At 42.5% G+C, this 24,563-nt stretch overlaps 1 protein-coding gene across 3 annotated transcripts in view; it reads left to right on the plus strand.

Annotated features, from left to right (window-relative positions):
- Window positions 1-18,574, plus strand: part of LOC311147787 (pleckstrin homology domain-containing family M member 2-like) — a 48,887-nt gene extending 30,313 nt beyond the window's left edge. For 2 of the 3 annotated variants that reach the window (XM_084184565.1, XM_084184567.1), the window contains 5 exons: window positions 12,638-12,703; window positions 12,957-13,122; window positions 13,685-13,864; window positions 15,804-15,920; window positions 16,089-18,574. In XM_084184565.1, the coding sequence (XP_084040691.1) occupies window positions 12,638-12,703; window positions 12,957-13,122; window positions 13,685-13,864; window positions 15,804-15,920; window positions 16,089-16,226 (667 nt within the window). In that variant the 3' untranslated portion in view covers window positions 16,227-18,574. The remainder of the gene's footprint in view (window positions 1-12,637; window positions 12,704-12,956; window positions 13,123-13,684; window positions 13,865-15,803; window positions 15,921-16,088) is intronic. The other variant, XM_084184566.1, reaches the window with a different exon arrangement.
- The last annotated feature ends 5,989 nt before the right edge of the window (window positions 18,575-24,563 follow it).

The following is a 24,563-nucleotide window of genomic DNA, read 5'->3' on the forward strand; positions in this document are numbered from 1 at the left end:
CAGTGACTTAACCCACTCAAGTCGAGTACAGCAAAAAAAGCGTGGCACGACTTGACGCACCCCTCCTAGGGACAGCATGGGAGAGCACTAGTAAGCCAGTGACTCAGCCCCTGTAATAGGGTCAGAGAATCCCAATGGAGAGAGGGGAGCCAGCCAGGTAAAGACAGCAAGGGCAGTTCGTCACTTCAGTGCCTTGCCGTTCACCTACGCACCCCTGGGCCAGACTACACTCAATCATAGGACCTATTGAAGAGATGAGTCTTCAGTAAAGACTGACGTTTGCATTGTTTTCTGATGATGTCAGTTTATGTGTCTTTGTGAAGAATGCTAACAGGTGTAGATAGTGCCACGGCCAGTTCGCCACTGAGTGTGTTGACGAAACTTATGTTACTAGCCTGAGTTATAATACTCTACACCGCCATTCATTTTTACATTGTGAATTTTACAAATTCTAATTGTGTGATTGGTGTAGGCTTACCCTTGGCCTGACGTTTTTGATAGCCGTGTGGTTCTCTCTCGGACAAGTTGGGAGTTCCCTGTCAAGAGGAGAGACACGGAGGTCCGGCTGGCTTAGCTAGCCTGGAGCCTCAAATGGAGGATGCTAACAAACGTTTTCAATGCTGCAGTAGCTGTGTTTATTTAGAATTTTTCTGGGACAATGTGGACCGCCCTGACTTTCAATGTAGCAACTGTTTGCTTGCAGAGGGCTACAGGGGCGAGGTGGCTACTCTAAGCAAACAAGTAGAGAAGCTACACATTTTACATTTACATTTTTTGTCATTTAGCAGACGCTCTTATCCAGAGCGACTTACAGTTAGTGAATACAATTAGTTTTAAAAAAAAATTATTATTTTTTTTTTTTTTTTTTTTTTATATACTGGCCCCCCGTGGGAATCAAACCCACAACCCTGGCGTTGCAAACGCCATGCTCTATCAACTGAGCTACATCCCTGCCGGCCATTCCCTCCCCTACCCTGGACGACGCTGGGCCAATTGTGCGCCGCCCATGAGTCTCCCGGTCGCGGCCGGCTGCGACAGAGCCTGGATTCGAACCAGGATCTCTAGTGGCACAGTTAGCACTGTGATGCAGTGCCTTAGACCACTGCGCCACTCAGGAGTTAAGCCTACACAAGCTACTGGGGAATCCACGCCCGCCTACTTCTTCTTTCGCTTCTACTCCAGTAGCCGGACGCTGCTCTGGCCTGGTGGAAGTGTCGCTGCCATATCGGCTCTCCACAGCCGACTAGCCGGTACTCTGTGCTGATCTCTCCCCGAAGGGGTCTCCCCCTTCCCTGGAGAATGGAGCTAGCAGGATGCTTCCGGCTGGATGACTTGGTGGATGTTCCTGTTCCTAATTGTACCAACCAGCCATGGAGATATGTCACTCGCCGTGGAAGTCGAAACAGCGCCCCTGGCAACGGGGGCCTCCTTGGAGATGTTAAGCCTGGACCAGACACAGACCAGAAACTGCTTCACCGCCATGGATCCAGAGGTTCTGGCGCCTTCTTCCCTGGGGGCTTCCGATTCGAGATCGGATCCGGAGGTACCTGCGCTTTTGTCCTCTGTTCTGTCTCCCTCTCCGGTGGCTTCTACCTCGGGTTCAGATCCTCAGAGCTCCCACCCTCATCAGACCTGTCTCAGGCTGTCTGAGACTCCGGCCCATTCATCATCCACGATGTATACTACAGCTGGCTCGGGTCCATCGGGCCCCACCGCCCTTCGGTCCTCGAGGGGTTTGCGAAACCACTCGAGACAAAAGAATGGCCAGACCTCCTCAGCCATTGCACCAGCTGTCGTCATCGTCAGTTCTATTGTAAGAAACATATTGGTTCCCAGGGCAAAAACCCTGTGCTATCCTGGAGCATGAGTACAGGACATTATAGGGCTGCTTCCTACCGTTCTACGACAGATGCCGGGAGCTGATGCTGTCATCGTCCATGTGGGGTCAAACGACATTAGGACTCGGAACTTCTGAAAATGGAAGAAGCGGCCAATTATTTCAGGTCCGGTACCATCGTTGGGCCATGGGTGTGAAAGAATACACACCTGGCTAAAATATTACTGTAGCTCTGTTGGAATCACTTTTATAGATAACTTTGACACCTTCTGGAAACAGAATATGCTCTATAGGAATGACTGAGTCCATCCAAATAATCTTGGCTCCTGGATTCTGTCCACGCATTTCAAGGCTGCGTTGAGAAATGACTTATCAATGACCCAATACCAGCTCAGTTAATCCCTACCGTTGTGCTGCTGAGTTGTCATAATGCTACAGCAAATTTACATTATCCTAGCGGTGTTGGTAGACACAATGTAAGTAACTTAATTTATGTCCCTCTCACTGCCCTAAATGCCTCTGTTGATCCTACAGCTATTGTATGCAGTAATCATGTCCCTGTGAACCAGCGTTATACTGTTAGCACTGAGGCGGTGTGCCCTAGTAGGAAGTCCACTGTGTGCATCTCATCCTGCACTATCAGCTCAAACATAACTAACATGTACTTCTGATAACCTTCCCAGTAAAGCAATGAAAACAATCAAGCATCCCAGAAAAGTGCTAAAAATAGCCCACATTAACATATGTAGCCTAAGAAACAAGGTTCATGAAATTAATAACTTGCTAGTAAAAGATTACTTTCTCTGAAACGCACTTAGATAATACCTTTGAGACAGTGGTAGCAATACATGATTATAACATCTACAGAAAAGACAGAAATGCCAATGGGGCGGTGTTGCGGTCTATGTTCAGAACCACATTCCTGTAAAGCTTAGAGAGGATCTGATGTTAAATACTGTGGAAGTATACTGAACAAAAATATAAACGCAACATGCAACAATTTCAAATATTGTGCTGAGTTACAGTTCATATGAGGAAATCAGTCAATTGAAATACATTAATTAGACCCTAGCTATGGATTTCACATGACTGGGAATACAGATATGCATCTGTTGGTCACAGATAGCTTAGAAAAAAATGGGCCTCAGGATCTTGTCACTGTATTTCTGTGCATTGAAATTGCCATCAATAAAACACAATTGTGTTCGTTGTCCGTAGCTTATACCTGCCCATACCATAACCCTACCACCACCATGAGGCACTCTGTTCACAACGTTGACATCAGCAAACCGCTCGCCCACACGAGGCCATACACATGGTCTGCGGTTGTGAGGCTGGTTGGACGTACTGCCAAATTCTCTAAAACAACATTGGAGGTGGCTTATGGTAGAGAAATGAACATTACGTTCTCTGGCAACAGCTCTGGTGGACATTACTGCAGTCAGCATGCCAATTGCACTCTCCCTCAAAACTTGAGACATTGTGGCATTATGTTGTGTGACACAACTGCACATTTTAGTGGCCTTTTATTGTCCCCAGCACAAGGTGCACCTGTGTAATGACCATGCTCTTTAATCAGCTTCTTAATATGCCACACCTGTAAGAAGATGGATTATCTTGGCAAAGGATAAATGCTCACTAACAGGAATGTAAATAAATGTGTGCACAAAATTTGAGAGAAATAAGCTTTTTGTGCGTATGGGAAATTTCTAGGATATTTTATTTCAGCTCATGAAACACGGGACCAACACTTTACATGTTGCATTTATATTTTTCTTCAGTGTAATATGGCTACAGGTTAATCTGCCTCACCTAAATCCCATTCTTGTGGGAAGCTGCTATAGACCACCAAGTGCTAACAGTCAGCTTCAAACTGAAACCAGTGCAACCTGGTTCACGTTATTTGTCAAACTACCAGGGTAGTTACAAACAGCACAGGAATGAAATCATCAACATATATTGATCACATCTTTACTAATACTGCAGTAATTTGCTTTAAAGTAGTATCCAAATCCATCGGATGTAGTGATCACAATATAGTAGCCATATCTAGGAAAACCAAAGTTCCAAAGGCTGAGCCTAATATAGTGTATAAGTGGTCATACAATAAGTTTTGTAGTGATTCCTACAGTGGGGAAAAAAAGTATTTAGTCAGCCACCAATTATCCCACTTAAAAAGATGAGAGAGGCCTGTAATTTTCATCATAGGTACACGTCAACTATGACAGACAAATTGAGAAGAAAAATCCAGAAAATCACATTGTAGGATTTTTAATGAATTTATTTGCAAATTATGGTGGAAAATAAGTATTTGGTTTCTCAATACTTTGTTATATACCCTTTGTTGGCAATGACACAGGTCAAACGTTTTCTGTAAGTCTTCACAAGGTTTTCACACACTGTTGCTGGTACTTGGGCCATTCCTCCATGCAGATCTCCTCTAGAGCATTGATGTTTTGGGGCTGTCGCTGGGCAACACAGACTTTCAACTCCCTCCAAAGATTTTCTATGGGGTTGAGATCTGGAGACTGGCTAGGCCACTCCAGGACCTTGAAATGCTTCTTACGAAGCCACTCCTTCGTTGCCCGGGCGGTGTGTTTGGGATCATTGTCATGCTGAAAGACCCAGCCACGTTTCATCTTCAATGCCCTTGCTGATGGAAGGAGGTTTTCACTCAAAATCTCACGATACATGGCCCCATTCATTCTTTCCTTTACACGGATCAGTCGTCCTGGTCCCTTTGCAGAAAAACAGCCCCAAAGCATGATGTTTCCACCCCCATGCTTCACAGTAGGTATGGTGTTCTTTGGATGCAACTCAGCATTCTTTGTCCTCCAAACACGACGAGTTGAGTTTTTACCAAAAAGTTCTATTTTGGTTTCATCTGACCATATGGCCTGGACATGTACTGGCTTAAGCAGGGGGACACGTCTGGCACTGCAGGATTTGAGTCCCTGGCGGCGTAGTGTGTTACTGATGGTAGGCTTTGTTACTTTGGTCCCAGCTCTCTGCAGGTCATTCACTAGGTCCCCCCGTGTGGTTCTGGGATTTTTGCTCACCGTTCTTGTGATCATTTTGACCCCACGGGGTGAGGAGCCCCAGATCGAGGGAGATTATCAGTGGTCTTGTATGTCTTCCATTTCCTAATAATTGCTCACACAGTTGATTTCTTCAAACCAAGCTGCTTACCTATTGCAGATTCAGTCTTCCCAGCCTGGTGCAGGTCTACAATTTTGTTTCTGGTGTCCTTTGACAGCTCTTTGGTCTTGGCCATAGTGGAGTTTGGAGTGTGACTGTTTGAGGTTGTGGACAGGTGTCTTTTATACTGATAACAAGTTCAAACAGGTGCCATTAATACAGGTAACGAGTGGAGGACAGAGGAGCCTCTTAAAGAAGAAGTTACAGGTCTGTGAGAGCCAGAAATCTTGCTTGTTTGTAGGTGACCAAATACTTATTTTCCACCATAATTTGCAAATAAATTCATTAAAAATCCTACAATGTGATTTTCTGGATTTTTTTTCCTTAATTTGTCTGTCATAGTTGACGTTTACCTATGATGAAAATTACAGGCCTCTCTCATCTTTTTAAGTGGGAGAACTTGCACAATTAGTGGCTGACTAAATACTTTTTTTCCCCACTGTATGTTGATGATGTGAAGAATATTTGCTGGTCTGGTGTATGTAATGATGAGCAACCAGACGCTGCACTTTTATGCAATTGCTTATTCCAGTTACTAATAAGCATACATCCATTAAGCAAAGGACTGTAAAAACGGTTAAATCCCCTTGGATTGTTGAGAAATGTATGGTTGAGAGGGATGAGGCAAAAGGAATGGCAAATAAGTCTGGCTGCACAACCGTTTGGCTGCACAACCGTTACAGAGGCCAATTATCAGCAACCATCAGTCCTGTGTTCCAATGGCATATTGTGTTTGCTAATCCAAGTTTATCATTTTAAAAGGCTAATTGATTAGAAAACCCTTTTGCAACAGCTGAAAACTGTTGTGCTGATTAAAGAAGCAATAAAACTGGCCTTGAGACTAGTTGAGTATCTGGAGCATCAGCAATTGTGGGTTCGATTACAGGCTCAAAATGGCCAGAAACAAAAACCTTTCTTCTGAAACTCGTCAGTTTATTCTTGTTCTGAGAAATGAAGGCTATTCCATGCGAGAAATTGCCAAGAAACTGAAGATCTCGTACAACGCTGTGTACTACTCCCTTCACAGAACAGCGCAAACTGGCTCTAACCAGAATAGAAAGAGGAGTGGGAGGCCCCGGTGCACAACTGAGCAAGAGGACAAATACATTAGTGTCTAGTTTGAGAAACAAACACCTCACAGATCCACAACTGGCAGCTTCATTAAATAGTACCCGCAAAACACCAGTCTCAACGTCAACAGTGAAGAGGCGACTCCGGGATGCTGACCTTCTAGGCAGAGTTGCAAAGAAAAAGCCATATCTCAGACTGCCCATCTTAATCTTTTCTTTTTATTGGCCAGTCTGAGATATGGCTTTTTCTTTGCATCTCTGCCTAGAAGGTCAGCGTCCCGGAGTCGCCTCTTCACTGTTGACGTTGAGACTGGTGTTTTGCGGGTACTTTTTTCATTGGCAAGATTAACAGATTTAGGCATGACATGCCAGCAACAAACGCTGACACTACACATCCAAGTATATCTGACCAAAGTATGAATGACAAGCATTGTCATTTTGAATTCCGTAAAGTAAGTGTGGAAGAGGTGAAAAAATGGTCTATCAACAATGACAAGCCACCGGGGTCTGACAACTTGGATGGACAATTACTGAGGATAATAACGGAGGATATTGCCACTCCTATTTGCCATTTCTTCAATCTAAGCCTACTAGAAAGTGTGTGCCCTCAGGCCTGGATGGAAGGGAAGCAAAAGTCATTCCGCTACCCAATAATAGTAAAGCCCCCTTTACTGGCTCAAATAGCCAACAAATCAGCCTGTTACCAACCCTTAGTAAACTTTTGGGAAAAATGGTGTTTGACCAGATACAATGCTATTTTACAGTAAACAAATTGACATCAGACTTTCAGTAAGCTTATAGAATAAGAGCACCTCCTCCCAGCTGCCCACTGCACTGAGGCTAGGAAACACTCACCACCGACAAATCTACAATAATCGAGAATTTCAACAAGCATTTTGCTACGGCTGGCCATGCTTTCCACCTGGCTACCACTACCCCGGCCACCAGCTCTGCACCCTCCGCTGCAACTTGCCCATGGGACAAATCATTCACTAAACCTCAACTAAATCTTGTAATGAATAATGTTGAAATCAAGCAAATTGAGGTGACTAAACTGCTTGGAGCAACCCTGGATTGTAAACTGTCGTGGTCAATACATGTTGATACAACAGTAGCTAAGATGGGGAGAGGTTTGTCCATAATAAAGCGCTACTCTACCTTCTTAACAACACTATCAACATCAGGCATGTCCTACAGTCCCTACTTTTGTCTCACCTGGACTAATGTTCGGTCATGTGGTCAGGTGCCATAAGAGGGAAAATTACAGTTGGTCAGAACAGGGCAGCACAGCTAGCCCTTAAATGTACACTGAGAGCTAACATTTAATATGTTATATATGTCTATCTATCATGGCTCAAAGTGAAGGAGAGGTTGACTTCATCACTACTTGTTTTTGTAAGAAGTGTTGACAAGCTGAATGCACCGAGGTGTCTGTTTGAACTACTAGCACACAGCTCAGACACCCATGCATACCCCACAAGACATGCCACCAGAGGTCTCTTCACAATCCCCAAGTCCAGAACAGACTATGGGAGGCGGACAGTACTACATAGAGCCATGACTACATGGAACTATATTCCACATCAGGTAACTGATACCAGCAGTAGAATCAGATAAAAAATAAATAAAAAAAATACACCTTATGGAACAGCAGGGACTGTGAAGAGACACACACACAGGTACAGAGAAACACATACGCACACACACGCTAACACACAAACTCTACACAGACGTACATTGTAATATTGTTGTATGGTGGTATTATACATTTTGTATTGTAGATATGTAGTGGCGTGATAATGTTATGATGTATTGTTTTATATTTTGTTTTATGTGTGATGTAAGTGTCTTAATGTGTTTGGACCCCAGGAAGAGTAGCTGCTCCCTTGGCAGCAGCTAATGGGGATCCCTAATAAATACAAATACAAAGGTCAAAACCGAGTCTCACATGGATAGGCAGACCATTTCATAAAAATGTAGGTCTATAGGAGAAAGCCCTGTCTCCAGCTGTTTGCTTAGAATTTCTAGGGATAATAAGGTCTTTGTCTTATGACCGTATCATACGTGTAGGTATGTACGGCAGGTCCAAATCGGAGAAATAGGTAGGAGCAAGTCCATGTAATGCTTTGTAGGTTAGCAGTAAAACCTTGAAATCAGACCTAGCCTTAACAGGAAGCCACTGGAGTAATATGATCAATTTTTTTGTTCTAGTCAAGATTCTAGCAGCCGTATTTAACACTAACTGAAGTCTATTTAGGGCTTTATCCGGGTAGTCAGAGAGTAGAGCATTGCAGTAGTCTTAATTTAGAAGTGACAAAAGCATGGATTAGGTTTTTTGCATAATTTTTTGGCAAAACGTTTCTGAATTTGCAATGTTACAAAAATGGAAAAAAGCTGCCCTTGAAATATTCTTGATATGTTCATCAAAAGAGAGATCGGGGTCCAGAGTAACACCAAGGTCCTAAAGTTTTATTTGAGATAACTGTACAACCATCAAGATTAATTGTCAGATCAAACTGTAGATCTTTGTTTCTTGGGACCTAGAACTAGCATCTCTGTTCCTTATGTCTGAAACAGTCTTCCAGGGTAGGCAATTTTGGGGCTTCACCATGTTTCATCGAAATGTAAAGCTGTGTATCATCTGCATATTAGTGAAAATTGACATTCTGTTTCCGAATGACATCTCCAAGAGGTAGAATATATAGTGAAAACAATAGTGGTCCTAAAACGGAACCTTGAGGAACACTGAAACTTACGATTGATTTGTAAGAGGACAAACACTCCGAGACGAACCGATATCTTTCCGACTGATAAGATCTAAACCAGGCAAGAACTTGCCCATGTAGACCAATTAGGGTGTTACGAACCCCGTGGCTTTAAACGTCTAGGGTGGATGGAGAAGAGACCCGTAACATAATTCATGCAAATTAGAATGATGACATGGAACAGTGAGAACAAAAACTACACAACAACCATAAACTACCGTCAAACATAAAAGGTTTATTTTTAAACACACGGTAAAGGTTTGGGAAAAAGGGCTGAGCAGGACCCAAGAAATGAAACAATAGTGTAAAACACCCCTAAACTGATCTTGCCTGCCTCAAGAACTGCTAAGCTACTGCTAATCATACAAAAGTACAGTGGGTGGTCCGCTCAGGTCTAACTAGTGTTTTTAGACAGATTTCTTCCTACGGGTAATGTACGCCCAAGGGCAACTTGCTTAAATTCCTCTTTTCCCAGAAACACACAAAGTTACCAAACAGAGTAACCAGCAAATGAGTGTGTACACAAAAACACAGGACACCACAGTATCCATACTCACATACGAAAAGTAGTCTAACAAAGTTACCAAACAGAGTAACCAGCAACTTAGTGAGTAAACAAAACACAGGACACCACAGTATCCATACTCACATACAGAAATAGTCTCCAACAACAAACACAACTGACCGGCTTTTAAACAATGGGATGTGTGATTGAAAAACCAGCAACAGGTGGTGCAATGCAGAGGAATGTTCACTGATTGGTCCACCTTAGCAATCAGCAGACACCCCAACGACCACCAATCAGGAACATACAGGACACCTGTGATTAGGGCAGAAGGAGAGGAAAAACACAAAAAGACACAGGATACCTGTATCTGTAACATAGGGTTTCCAATCTCTCCAAAAGAATGTTGTGATCGATGGTGTCAAAAGCAGCACTAAGGTCTAGGAGCACAAGGACAGATGCAAAGCCTTGGTCTGACGCCATTAAAAGGTAATTTACCACCTTCACGAGTGTGGTCTCAGTACTATGATGGGGTCTAAAACAGACTGGATCCTTTCGTATACATTATTTGTCTTCAGGAAGGCAGTGAGTTGCTGCGCCACAGATTTCTCTACAATTGTTGAGAGGAATCGGAGATTCGATGTAGGCCAAAGTTTTTGTGTTTTTAATTTTTTATATATTTTTTAAATATTTGTATAGTTATTTTTTTTGTAAGTAAAATAAATATTATTATATTAAAAAATTTCCAGGTCAAGGTTTGGCTTTTTCAGGAGAGGCTTTATTACTGCCACTTTTAGTGAGTTTGGTACACATCCGGAGAACAGGGAGATGTTTATTATGTTCAACACAGGAAGTTGGTGCGGCAGGTAGCTTAGTGGGTAAAAGCGTTGTGCCAGTAACCGAAAGGTCGCTGGTTCTAATCCCCGAGCCGACTAGGTGAAAAAATCTGTCGATGTGCCCTTGAGCAAGGCACTTAACCCTAATTGCTCCTGTAAGTCGCTCTGGATAAGAGTGTCTGCTAAATGACTAAAATGTAATGTAAATGTAAGTAGTTATTTCAGTAGTTTAGTTGGATACAGGATAAATACAGGATTTAAAAAAACGAGTGTCTCCATTGATCCTAGGTCCTGGCAGTTCTGTGCAGACTCAGGACAACTGAGTTTTAGAGAAATACGCATATTCAAAGAGGAGTCCTTAATTTGCTTTCGAATGATCAAGACCTTTTCGTTGAAGTTTCGTTGAATGCTGCTTTTTTAGTTAGCTTTTTTTTTTTTGGGGGGGGGTGTTTTTATTCTCTTCAATCAGGTTGGAAAACTAGGCTGATTGAGCAGTAGTGAGGGCTCTTTGATATTGCACGGTAGTGTCTTTCCAAGCTAGTCGGAAATCTTCCAGTTTGGTGGAGCGACATTTCTGTTCCAATGTAAACTTAACGCAAGTTGGACAAAACCTACTGAGTCAATGATTGCTCCGAAAGCCTTTTGGAGTGGGTCTGTGGACTTTTCCAGGTGAATGTTGAAGTCACCAAAAATTTGAATATTATCTGCCATGATTACAAGATCCGATAGGAATTCAGGGAACTCAGTGAGGAACGCTGTATACGGCCCAGGAGTCCTGTAAACAGTAGCTATAAAAAGTGATTGAGTAGGCTCCATAGATTTCATGACTAGAAGACGAAAACGCGGTCATTTATTTTTTCTAGATCGAGGCACAGACACAGTCTCAATGGGTAAAGCTGTGCTGACTACACTGACTGTGCTAGTGGCAGACTCCACTAAGCTGTCAGGCTGGCTAACAGCCTGCTGCCTGGCCTGCACCCTATCTCATTGTGGAGTTAGAACCCTGTCTATGTTGATAGATAAGATGAGAGCACCCCTCCAACTTGAATGGAGTCCGTCACTCCTCAGCAGGCCAGGCTTGGTCCTGTTTTTGGGGGAGTCCTAGAAAGAGGGCCTGTTATCTACAAATTCTATCTTTTAGGAGGGGCAGATACAGTTTTCAACCAGCGATTGAGTTGTGCGAGTCTGCTATAGAGCTCATCAGTCCCCTTAACTGGGAGGGGGCCAGAGACAATTACTCGATGCCAACACATCTTTCTAGCTAAGTTACAAGCTGAAGTTATGTTGCGCTTGTTGACCTGACTGTTTCATCCTAACATCGTTGGTGCCGACGTGGATAACCATACCCCTATGCCATCTACACGCGCCAGTTTCAGCCTCAGCCAGCACCATCTTCAGATTGGCCTTTACCGCGGTAGCCCTGCCCCCGGTAAACAATGTATGATCGCTGGATTATTATTTTTTTAAGTCTAATATTGCGGATAATGGAGTCTCCAATGACTAGGGTTTTCAATTTGTCAGAGCTAATGGTGGGAGGCTTCGGCGGCTCAGACTCCGTAACGGTGGAGGAGAGATCTGAGAAGGCTCGGGCTCTGACTCTGACTCGTTGCTTAGTGTGGAAAATCGGTTGAACATTTCTATCGCCTTAGTGAGCAACACCAGTTGAGCATGCCGACACCATTTCTTTCCAGAAGCCGTGAGAAAATTATCCGGCTGCTGGGACTGTGCAGGGGGATTAACACTACTACCTGTATTTACTGGTGGCACAGATGCTGTATCATTCTTTCCTACACTTAAATTGCCCTTGCCTAACGTTTTGCGTCTGATGCCGAGCTTGCAACTCTGCTAAGGTGATAGTTATCCTGTATATTATGAGTACAGCGACTGCAATGAGAAGGCATAATGTTGCTTAGCTTTTTTTTCGGCCGGAGGAGGTCCTGCAGATCTATGTCCAGATAAAGTTGAATTAAAAAAGTTGTGTGAGGACAAAACTAAGTCTTTGGTAAACTTGTTAAATACAGAGTTTGATTAAATAGTTATTAAGAGTAAGAAGCAAAAAGGTTTGGCAGGTAGCCTAATATCAACAAACAGTACAGCAGTATGGAGACAACACCTTGTTATTAGACATTATAAAGGCTCATACATGCTTATAATAAGTAATAAAGCATTACACCTTGATGCTTTAAGTAAAGTGTTACTGATTTTATATATCTGCCTCTTACATTTGTTATAGAATGTTGCGTAACTTTACTTTAACAGGTTGAATTATGGCTACTGTACCCATTTAACAGGTTGTTCTTATTTTAATGCAACTGCAATATTAAATGTAATAATATAATGATAATCATACATTTCATATGAATAGTTCTTTCATACATTTCATACAATAATATATTTCAATATGTGATCCTCTTGGTCTTGTTCAGCAATGGGAATCTGTACCAGTTTACAGAAAAGACTGATGCGACACCACTGATGTCCATCACTATGGGGTAAGGCATGCATGCTGTGTTACTGCTCATCCTCATGTGTGACAAGTGGACTGGGTTCGAACATAGTTGATCACACTTATTTTGCTGAATCATCCAAAGTCATTATTTAATGAAATACCCGTAGATACTGTATCTATCGCTATGAAAATATGTTTTACCCTTATTTCAATGGAAATAGTAGGCTATGATTGACTTTTCATATTTTAATTGTTCTTCTATGTGTGCTCTCTCTCTTCATCCATCTCTGTCTGAGGGGTGAGCACTGCGGAGGTTGCCGGCGCTCCAACAGTACAGAGCTGCCTCATGCCTTCCAGGTGATCCTGACAGAGAGGCCTCCTCTGGAGCTGAGCGCAGACAATGAGGCAGACATGGCCGACTGGATGCTGGTGCTTTGCCAGTCAGTCTCCAAAGGGGTGAGGGTGAGGGCATACACACACACACCTACACGCATGCGCACACACACACGCTGCACTCTGACACAGATGCACGTTGCACTTTGACTCACACACACACCGTGTACACACATACTGCACGTAGACACACACACACTCACATATCACCTACATACTTCCCAGCACATGTTAAAATATCACCTCATGGCTGCTTGGCTTTGCTCACAGCCCCGTGAGAAAGATTTGTGAGCATGCATGGCTGTCCATGCAGATTTTGCCATACTATTGCCATGAGGAGTGGAATACCCTAGTAGTATTCAAAACCTCTGTTTGCATGAACTGTCCCACACCATGTCGTTCCTTCTCTCCCAACTTTGAGTACAGTTCCTCCAGGTTAAATCGAAGATTCACTGCAGAAAAGGGATCTTTCCATGATTTTAAATCAGGAATTCTAGATTATTGTTTAAAAGCAGCTCTAAAGTACATAGGCTAAATACGTCTGTATTTTATTATTAAAGTAGACTGGTTTCCCTAGATCCCCCCCCCCATAGATGTTTTTATTCTTTAAACCCTCTCTCTGTGTCTGCAGGTGATCCCCCAGGGAGTGGCGCCTACGCCTTGTATCCCCTGTTGCCTGGTGGTGACGGACAGGGAGCTGCTGACATGCCACCAGGACTGCCAGACCAGCTTCTTCCGCTCGCTGGGCGGAGCTGAGCTCTCTGACGTCAGTGCTGTCAGCCTGGAGAACGACAAGGAGTACTGTGTTGTTGTGAGTGACCTCACGCCTGCCTAACCTATGACAGACAAAATAAGATTTTTTTTTCCAGAAAATCACATTGTAGGATTTTTAATGAATTTATTTGCAAATTATGGTGGAAAATAAGTATTTGGTCAATAACAAAATTTTCTCAATACTTTGTTATATACCCTTTGTTGGCAATGACACAGGTCAAACGTTTTCTGTAAGTCTTCACAAGGTTTTCACACACTGTTGCTGGTATTTTGGCCCATTCCTCCATGCAGATCTCCTCTAGAGCAGTGATGTTTTGGGGCTGTCGCTGGGTAACACAGACTTTCAACTCCCTCCAAAGATTTTCTATGGGGTTGAGATCTGGAGACTGGCTAGGCCACTCCAGGACCTTGAAATGCTTCTTACAAAGCCACTCCTTCGTTGCCCGGGCGGTGTGTTTGGGATCATTGTCATGCTGAAAGACCCAGCCACGTTTCATCTTCAATGCCCTTGCTGATGGAAGGAGGTTTTCACTCAAAATCTCACGATACATGGCCCCATTCATTCTTTCCTTTACACGGATCAGTCGTCCTGGTCCCTTTGCAGAAAAACAGCCCCAAAGCATGATGTTTCCACCCCCATGCTTCACAGTAGGTATGGTGTTCTTTGGATGCAACTCAGCATTCTTTGTCCTCCAAACACGACGAGTTGAGTTTTTACCAAAAAGTTCTATTTTGGTTTCATCTGACCATATGACATTCTCCCAATCCTCTTCTGGATCATCCAAATGCACTCTAGCAAACTTCAGACGGGCCTGGACATGTACTGGCTTAAGCAGGGGGACACGTCTGCCACTGCAGGATTTGAGTCCCTGGCGGCGTAGTGTGTTACTGATGGTAGGCTTTGTTACTTTGGTCCCAGCTCTCTGCAGGTCATTCACTAGGTCCCCCCGTGTGGTTCTGGGATTTTTGCTCACCGTTCTTGTGATCATTTTGACCCCACGGGGTGAGATCTTGCGTGGAGCCCCAGATCGAGGGAGATTATCAGTGGTCTTGTATGTCTTCTATTGCAGATTCAGTCTTCCCAGCCTGGTGCAGGTCTACAATTTTGTTTCTGGTGTCCTTTGACAGCTCTTTGGTCTTGGCCATAGTGGAGTTTGGAGTGTGACTGTTTGAGGTTGTGGACAGGTGTCTTTTATACTGATAACAAGTTCAAACAGGTGCCATTAATACAGGTAACGAGTGGAGGACAGAGCCTCTTAAAGAAGAAGTTACAGGTCTGTGAGAGCCAGAAATCTTGCTTGTTTGTAGGTGACCAAATACTTATTTTCCACCATAATTTGCAAATAAATTCATTAAAAATCCTACAATGTGATTATCTGGATTTTTTTTCTCAATTTGTCTGTCATAGTTGACGTGTACCTATGATGAAAATTACAGGCCTTTCTCATCTTTTTAAGTGGGAGAACTTGCACAATTGGTGGCTGACTAAATACTTTTTTCCCCCCACTGTACTTCCAGTCCAATGGAAATTTATTTTAAAAGTAGATGAGCTATGATGGTCGACTGACCAAAAGCTCAGCTATAATTAAAATAAATGTGCATCTGACTGGAAGTGTGCAGATACTTTTTCCTGTTTCTCTGATATATGAAGAATGCCTTGGGTCCTCCTTGAGTTTCGATGATCAACTAACCACTTAACCAAAGAGCACCTTCAAACTGCAAAGATGTGCTTCCCATCCTTTTTTCTTCTCAATTCAATATGACTTTATTCATCCCTGAGGGGAAATTAGAAAGGCATTGACAGGCATTGGAGTTGACTGTTTATCTTGCCCCATACTCTCTTTTTCTCTAACATTCTTTAATTCTCCCTTTCTCTCTTTTTCTCTTCTCTCACTCTCTCTCTCTGTATGTCTCTTGTCTTGACCTCTCGCTCACAATCTCTCCCTCTCTCTCCCCATCTCTCTTTCTTTATGTAGGAGTTTGCATTGGACCGAGCTCAGTTCCTGCCTCCCTGGGTGCTGTACTTCAGTGGCTGTGAAGAGAGAGACCGCCTGCTGGAGGCGCTAGAGAGTGCCTGGAGAGACATTTTCCAGGTAAGGTAGAGAAGAATGGAAGAGGAAAGGATTTGAGACATGCAAGGAAAGGATTTGTTGTGACAGTAAAAGCATTATATCAATAACATGATTTCCTCTGTCGCATTCTCACTCTCTTTCTCTCACACTTTTTTTTCACCCCTCTTTTATTTTCTTGTGATGATCCAGGTGTGTCTGCCTCGTAGGAGGGTGTCAGAGCTGTCGGTGCAGAAGCGTTGTGGCGATGCCCTGGCTCTGATGAGGAGCGCCTGGCAGAGGAGTGACAGCCTTGCCCGGGGACGCGCCCAGAGAGAGCCCTGGTGCTGACGGACAAACAGACAGCAGAGCGACAGACAGGTGGACGGACATATAGGACAAAAGGCTTTCACTAGCACTCTTCTTCCTACTCTAAAGACTGGTCATTCAAATTTTGTCAATTCTGGAAGTGGATAGAAAATGAACAATTATTTTCAATGAGGATTTATTTCAATCGTTGAATTGAATTTGATTGGGAGACAGAGTTTTAATGGCATTCACACCAAACCTGTTACATATAATTATGACAATAGCCAAATAGATAGAGGGAAACACTCAGTTTTGTGTACATTATGAAGAGTGTAAGTTAAGTATACGAGGGGACGCGTCATCACGGGATGTTGCGAGACGAACATCAGTTTGAATCTCAGTTCACACTCCTGGCCTTCACAAATATGTATGTATGTTCTGCTTGTCTTTTCTCTTGTCGTTGAGACGGATGTTAGGGTAGTGGTCCTCTGTAGCTCAGCTGGTAGAGCACGGTGCTTGTAACGCCAAGGTAGTGGGTTCGATCCCCGGGACCACCCATACACAAACAAATGTATGCACGCATGACTGTAAGTCGCATTGGATAAAAGCGTCTGCTAAATGGCATATTATTATTATAAGTGCACTCCTTACTCTATAGAATAAGACGTTGTTCGCTAACAGCTTTAAGGTGTTATTTTGAACCGTAACGACTGCACTACATTTATAGTGCGTATGTACAGCGCAGTATAGTATTGACTTATATTATAAACAATCACTACCCAAATGTACATTGCCCATCTCTCCATGAATCCAGACCTACATTGGTTTCCTCTTTATATAGGTTTGTCTATTGAGAAATACCTCACAAAACTAAATCGTTCTCTCCGATGCACAGGTTGTGATAGTTATTTTGCTCAAGGATCGACAGTCACTTGAAGTGGCCAAAACTATGAAGGATGTCTATGGAGAGTTTACCACTTGGACTGTTAAAGTAACAGCACTCATCTATTGCCTTTGTCAGCCATTTTGGTTTACCATTGGGTTTTCCACTTTAAGTTATGATGGTTTGGCAGTTCAAAGTCAGTATTGGAGTATCAGAGCTGGGAATGGGCTAACCTAGCATTGATACACTTTTAACAAGAAGGATGAGAGGAGAGACTAACTTGCCATCGAATGCGAGATTGCGCCTTGCTTTTAAGTTGTTCATTCGTATCACGACTTGTTATGGGAGTCTAATTGTGTGCAATTTATAAAGGGGATATGTTTACTTAATTTTTTTGTTCTAGTCTTTGTTATTTTGAGTGAGTACTCCTTATATGGCGAGTGTCTGTCATTGCATTTTAGATGTTGAGAGTGGCCTGGTCAAGATGTGGGAAATGTCAATGTCAGTATGTTCTACGACTGGTGGAGGTGTTAGTGCATCCCTACTTTATTATACACCCTGAAGTTTTAACGTTGCTCTGAAAGCTCAGGAGAGAAGGTAGTCAATAGTTATCATGTCCCATTGGGAGAACACACAATGAAGTGGTAATATCGCTGTTGAGCCACAACAGACCATTGCGTGTAGTCCAGTAGTTATACTACAATCAGTCCATATGCATTAGGGAAAAAATCTAGTTGACTAGAGATTATACTACTTTATTCATATGATTTGTCATTGCATTAATCCAATTTACCTGTAAAGAAATGTATCCCCCACCTCATCTTCTCTTCATGCATAAGTAAAAGCAAATCATCCTCACAATCATTATTTTGACAATGTAGATAATTACTAGATTTTTGTGTTGCTATTGACGAGAGGGGAATTTAGCGAATGCCATTCCTATCCTGGAATGTCTCCCATCAGGAGAAGGTTTCTGGAGGCTTTCAGCTTCATTGCCAGTTGCTCCTAATAATCATGTGGCCTTTTTCATTACCTTAATTTGATTGGCGATAATGGCCTCAGGCCCTGTTTTTACCAAATAAAGCATTACTCTTGAATGTGGCCTTATAATGCTGTTGAGAATTGGGCTTCTGACAAGTCATAATACACACTCTGTTTAAGTGTCAGTAGAAGACCTACACTGTGTGCACAATTATTAGTCAAGTTGTATTTTCGAGGATACATTTTTTTATTGAACAACTACAGTGCTCTCGGTCAATCCAAAATGTTAATAAACCTCAAACCTGAATATTTAAGAAAGTAGAAGTGAGGTTTTGGCTTTCTTTGGAGAATATCTATGTGTGCACAATTATTGGGCAACTACTAGTGTGCAGAATTATTATGCAACTAAATGAAAAACGAAAAGTTCCCCATCTCACTTGTTTATTTTCATCTGTTAAAGTGAGAATAATAAACAAACAACTCAAAATTTACAAATAAACATTTCTGACATTTCCACAAAAAAAAATCAGTGACCAATATAGCCACCCTTCTTTTCAATAACAGTCATAAGCCTTCCATCCATGGAGTGTGTCAGTTTCTTGATCTGTTGACGATCAACTTTTTGTGCAGCAGCAACCATAAAATCATGGTCTTCTTGAACGATGCAGACTTTTTCCTGTACCACTGCTTGAAGAAAGTGTCTTCTAAAAACTGGCAGTAGGTTTGGGAGTTGAGTTTGAGTCCATCTTCAACCCGAAAAGGTCCAACTAGCTCATCTTTAATAATACCAGCCCATACCAGTACTCCACCTCCACCTTGCTGGCGTCTGAGTCGAAGTGGAGCTCCGTGCCTGTTACTGATCCAGCCACGGGCCCATCCATCTGGTCCGTCAAGAGTCACTCTCATCTCATCAGTCCATAAAACCTTTGAAAAATCTCTCTTCAGATATTTCTTGGCCCAGTCTTGACGTTTCAACTTATGTGTCTTATTCAGTGGTGGTCAGGTTTCAGCCTTCCTTACCTTGGCCATGTCTCTGAGCACTGAACACCTTGTACTTCTGGGCACTCCAGGTAGGTTGCAGTTCTGGAATATGACAGCACTGGAGAATAATGGGTTCCTTGTAGCTTCACGTTTGATTCTTCTCAAATCTTTGGCAGTTAATTTGCGTCTTTTTTTCTCAACACGGTTCTTGCGACCCTGTTGACTTTTTGCAACAAAACGTTTGATGGTTCTGTGATCACGCACCAATATCTTGGCAATTTCAAGAGTGCTGCGTCCCTCTGAAATACTTTTTAAAAATTTTGACTTTTCAGAGTCCGTTAAATATATTTTTTGGCCCATTTTGCCTGAGGAAAAGAAGCTGCCTAATAATTATACACACCTTGATATAGGGTGTTGATCTCCTTAGGCCAAACCCTCCCTCATTACACAAATACACATCACCTGATATGCTTCAATCCAATAAGCATTCCAGTTTATACAGCTTGGAGTTGGGAAATATGCATAATAATGATGATATGGTCAAAATACTGACTTGCCTAATAATTGTGCACACAGTGTATATGTGTTCCGTGTCTAACCATTTGCATTATAGTAATAGTAGTAAACATATTCTCTGCTTTGAGCGTTGTGGTCTTGCCTCTATTCTACTGTTTCTGTAGGCGTGGGAAGCCAACATCCTAGCATTTTGCATCTCAGGTTAGAAATGGTACAAATAATTTAAATGTAGTAGCCTAGAACCCATGCAGAAAAGACACCTCAAGCCAGGGTAACCGTGTCCTACATTTGAGTTTCAACTGACTTGTCATTTTATATCCCCTTTCTTTTGTCTTTTGTTGGTACCTATCTGTTCGTTTTCTAAGCAGTGGATTTATGGTGAGAGCATATGAAAAGTCTATCCTAGAGAAATTTACAATTGCGATACATATATGTATTTGAAAAGTTTGTCAATATTTGATTGAGGAAAGGAAATATGAAACATCTTGGAATCGTAGGCAGAGTTAAGTGAAGTTTGTCGTTATGAATGGTAATTTGAATGTTGGACGTTGCTGGCCAATGGTGGATTACATCTTTTGACTAGTTTTTACATATGTTTTTATGTCTATTGTTTTGGCATTTTTTTTATTATTTTTTTATATCAACGGTAATGGGATGAATCTGTTGTATGCAAACCCATGATCACACTAAAACCTGCATGTATTGAATGTTTTTATATTGTACATATGATAACGAATGTGCTAAAAAAGGCTTGTGAATAGGACTACATTAATAAAATAATTCAAACCATAACCTTTCAACAACAAGTCTTAGTTACTTTATTGTTTTAATGACCTGATTACAGGTGTTCTAAGCAAAGTTATTGAACAAAGTCCCTCCCGTTTGTCGATGGATGGCTTATTGCAACAGAGACTATGGATAGTAAGGACTAGGCTATTCCCTCAACAGCCTTCTATTTGATTTTATTTCCTGTTTTGCTTCTGTTTAGTATTTTTGTTGTTTCTTTAAAATTAATGTAAGAGGTGTCTTTGGAAAGCGCTATGTAAATCACATGTATGAATGTATGTATGTCTTCAGAAGGTATTCACACCCCTTGACTTTTTCCATAATGTGTTGTATTACAGCCTGAATTTTTTTAATGGGTTAAATTGAGATGTTTTTTGTCACTGGCCTACACACAGTACCCCATTATGTCAGTGGAATTATGTTTTTTGACATATTTACAAATTAATTAAAAATGAAAAGCTGAAATGTCTTGAGTCAATAAGTATTCAACCACTTTGTTATGGCAAGCTTAAATAAGTTCAGCAGTAAACATATCCTTAACAAGTCACATAATAAGTTGCATGGACTCTGTGTGCAGTAATAGTGTTTAACATGTTTCTTTTATGACTACCTTATCGCTGTACCCCCCACATACAATTATTTTTCAAACAGATTCAACCACAAACACCATAGATGTTTTCCAATGCCTCGCAAAGAAGAGCATCTACTGGTAGAATGGTAAAAAAACAAACAGATATTGAATATCCCTTTGAGCATGGTGAAGTTAGTAATTACACTTTGGATGGTGTATCAATTAGGGCTGACCCCAATTAGTCGACTGGTCAATTGTTTGGTCGCTAAGCTGTTGGTCTACAGAGATTGTTTTAGTCAAGCAGTAACACACATACATACATACATACATACATACATACATACATACATACATACATACATACATACATACATACATACATACATACAGAGAGGGAAAAAAGTATTTGATCCCCTGCTGATTTTGTACGTTTGCCCACTAACAATGACATGATCAGTCTATAATTTTAATGGTAGGTTTATTTGAACAGTGAGAGACAGAATAACAACAAAAAAATCCAGAAAAACGCATGTCAAAATTGTTATAAATTGATTTACATTTTAATGAGGGAAATAAGTATTTGACCCCTCTGCAAAACATGACTTGGTACTTGGTGGCAAAACCCTTGTTGGCAACCACAGAGGTCAGACGTTTCTTGTAGTTGGCCACCAGGTTTGTACACATCTCAGGAGGGATTTTGTTCCACTCCTCTTTGCAGATCTTCTCCAAGTCATTAAGGTTTCGAGGCTGACGTTTGGCGACTCGAACCTTCAGCTCCCTCTACAGATTTTCAATGGGATTAAGGTCTGGATACTGGCTAGGCCACTCCAGGACCTTAATGTGCTTCTTCTTGAGACACTCCTTTGTTGCCTTGGCCGTGTGTTTTGGGTCATTGTCATGCTGGAATACCCATCCACGACCCATTTTCAATGCCCTGGCTGAGGGAAGGAGGTTTATCAAGATTTGACGGTACATGGCCCCGTCCATCGTCCCTTTGATGCGGTGAAGTTGTCCTGTCCCCTTAGCAGAAAATCACCCCCAAAGCATAATGTTTCCACCTCCATGTTTGACGGTGGGGATGGTGTTCTTGGGGTCATAGGCAGCATTTCTCCTCCTCCAAACACGGCGAGTTGAGTTGATGCCAAAGAGCTCGATTTTGGTCTCATCTGACCACAACACTTTCACCCAGGAGCCCATGGAGCCCCAGGCCGAGGGAGATTGACAGGTCTTTTGTGTTTCTTCCTTTTGCGAATAATCGCACCAGCTGTTGTCATCTTCTCACCAAGCTGCTTGGCGATGGTCTTGTAGCCCATTCCAGCCTTGTGTAGGTCTACAATCTTGTCCCTGACATCCTTGGAGAGCTCTTTGGTCTTGGCCATGGTGGAGAGTTTGGAATCTGATTGATTGCTTCTGTGGACAGGGGTCTTTTATACAGGTAACAAACTGAGATTAGGAGCACTCCCTTTAAGAGTGTGCTCCTAATCTCAGCTCGTTACCTGTATAAAAGACACCTGGGAGCCAGAAATCTTTCTGATTGAGAGGGGGTCAAATACTTACAGTGGGGAGAACAAGTATTTGATACACTGCCGATTTTGCAGGTTTTCCTACTTACAAAGCATGTAGAGGTCTGTCATTTTTATCATAGGTACACTTCAACTGTGAGAGACGGAATCTAAAACAAAAATCCAGAAAATCACATTGTATGATTTTTAAGTAATTAATTTGCATTTTATTGCATGACATAAGTATTTGATCACCTACCAACCAGTAAGAATTCCGGCTCTCACAGACCTGTTAGTTTTTCTTTAAGAAGCTCTCCTGTTCTCCACTCATTACCTGTATTAACTGCACCTGTTTGAACTCGTTACCTGTATAAAAGACACCTGTCCACACACTCAATCAAACAGACTCCAACCTCTCCACAATGGCCAAGACCAGAGAGCTGTGTAAGGACATCAGGGATCAAATTGTAGACCTGCACAAGGCTGGGATGGGCTACAGGACAATAGGCAAGCAGCTTGGTGAGAAGGCAACAACTGTTGGCGCAATTATTAGAAAATGGAAGAAGTTCAAGATGACGGTCAATCACCCTCGGTCTGGGGCTCCATGCAAGATCTCACCTCGTGGGGCATCAATGATCATGAGGAAGGAGAGGGATCAGCCCAGAACTACACGGCAGGACCTGGTCAATGACCTGAAGAGAGCTGGGAACACAGTCTCTAAAGAAAACCATTAGTAACACACTATGCCGTCATGGATTAAAATCCTGCAGCGCACGCAAGGTCCCCCTGCTCAAGCCAGCGCATGTCCCATCTGAAGTTTGCCAATGACCATCTGGATGATCCAGAGGAGGAATGGGAGAAGATCATGATGAGACAAAAATATTGCTTTTTGGTCTAAACTTCACTCGCCGTGTTTGGAGGAAGAAGAAGGATGAGTACAACCCCAAGAACACCATCCCAACCGTGAAGTATGGATGTGGAAACATCATTCTTTGGGGATGCTTTTCTGCAAAGGGGACAGGACGACTGCACCGTATTGAGGGAAGGATGGATGGGGCCATGTATCGCAAGATCTTGGCCAACAACCTCCTTCCCTCAGTAAGAGCATTGAAGATGGGTCGTGGCTGGGTCTTCCAGCATGACAATGACCCGAAACACACAGCCAGGGCAACTAAGGAGTGGCTCCGTAAGAAGCATCTCAAGGTCCTGGAGTGGCCTAGCCAGTTTCCAGACCTGAACCCAATAGAAAATCTTTGGAGGGAGCTGAAAGTCCGTATTGCCCAGCGACAGCCCCGAAACCTGAAGGATCTGGAGAAGGTCTGTATGGAGGAGTGGGCCAAAATCCCTGCTGCAGTGTGTGCAAACCTGGTCAAGACCTACAGGAAACGTATGATCTCTGTAATTGCAAACAGGTTTCTGTACCAAATATTAAGTCCTTGAAAACATACATGAAATGAAATGAGTTTGAATAGGAAATATAGCAAAATGCATAGGAAATGTAGTCATTGACAAGATTAGAAATAATGATTTTTAATTGAAATAATTGTGTCCTTCAAACTTTTCTTTCGTCAAAGAATCCTCCATTTGCAGCAATTACAGCCTTGCAGACCTTTGGCATTCTAGTTGTCAATTTGTTGAGGTAATCTGAAGAGATTTCACCCCATGCTTCCTGAAGCACCTCCCACAAGTTGGATTGGCTTGATGGGCACTTCTTACTTACCATGCGGTCAAGCTGCTCCCACAACAGCTCAATAGGTTTGAGATCCGTTGACTGTGCTGGCCACTCCATTATAGACAGAATACCAGCTGACTGCTTCTTCCCTAAATAGTTCTTGCATAGTTTGGAGCTGTGCTTTGAGTCATTGTCCTGTTGTAGGAGGAATTTGGCTCTAATCAAGTGCCGTCCACAGGGAATGGCATGGCGTTGCAAAATGGAGTGATAGCCTTCCTTCTTCAAGATCCCTTTTACCCTGTACAAATCTCCCACTTTACCACCACCAAAGCACCCCCCCATACCATCACATTGCCTCCAACATGCTTGACAGATGGCATCAAGCACTCCTCCAGCATCTTTTCATTTGGTCTGCGTCTCACAAATGAACTTCTTTGTGTTCCAAACACTTCAAACTTTGATTCGTCTGTGCATAACACATTTTTCC

This window comes from Coregonus lavaretus, assembly GCF_964263955.1.
Source record: "Coregonus lavaretus genome assembly, chromosome: 20".
In the NCBI taxonomy this organism is placed as follows: domain Eukaryota; kingdom Metazoa; phylum Chordata; class Actinopteri; order Salmoniformes; family Salmonidae; genus Coregonus; species Coregonus lavaretus.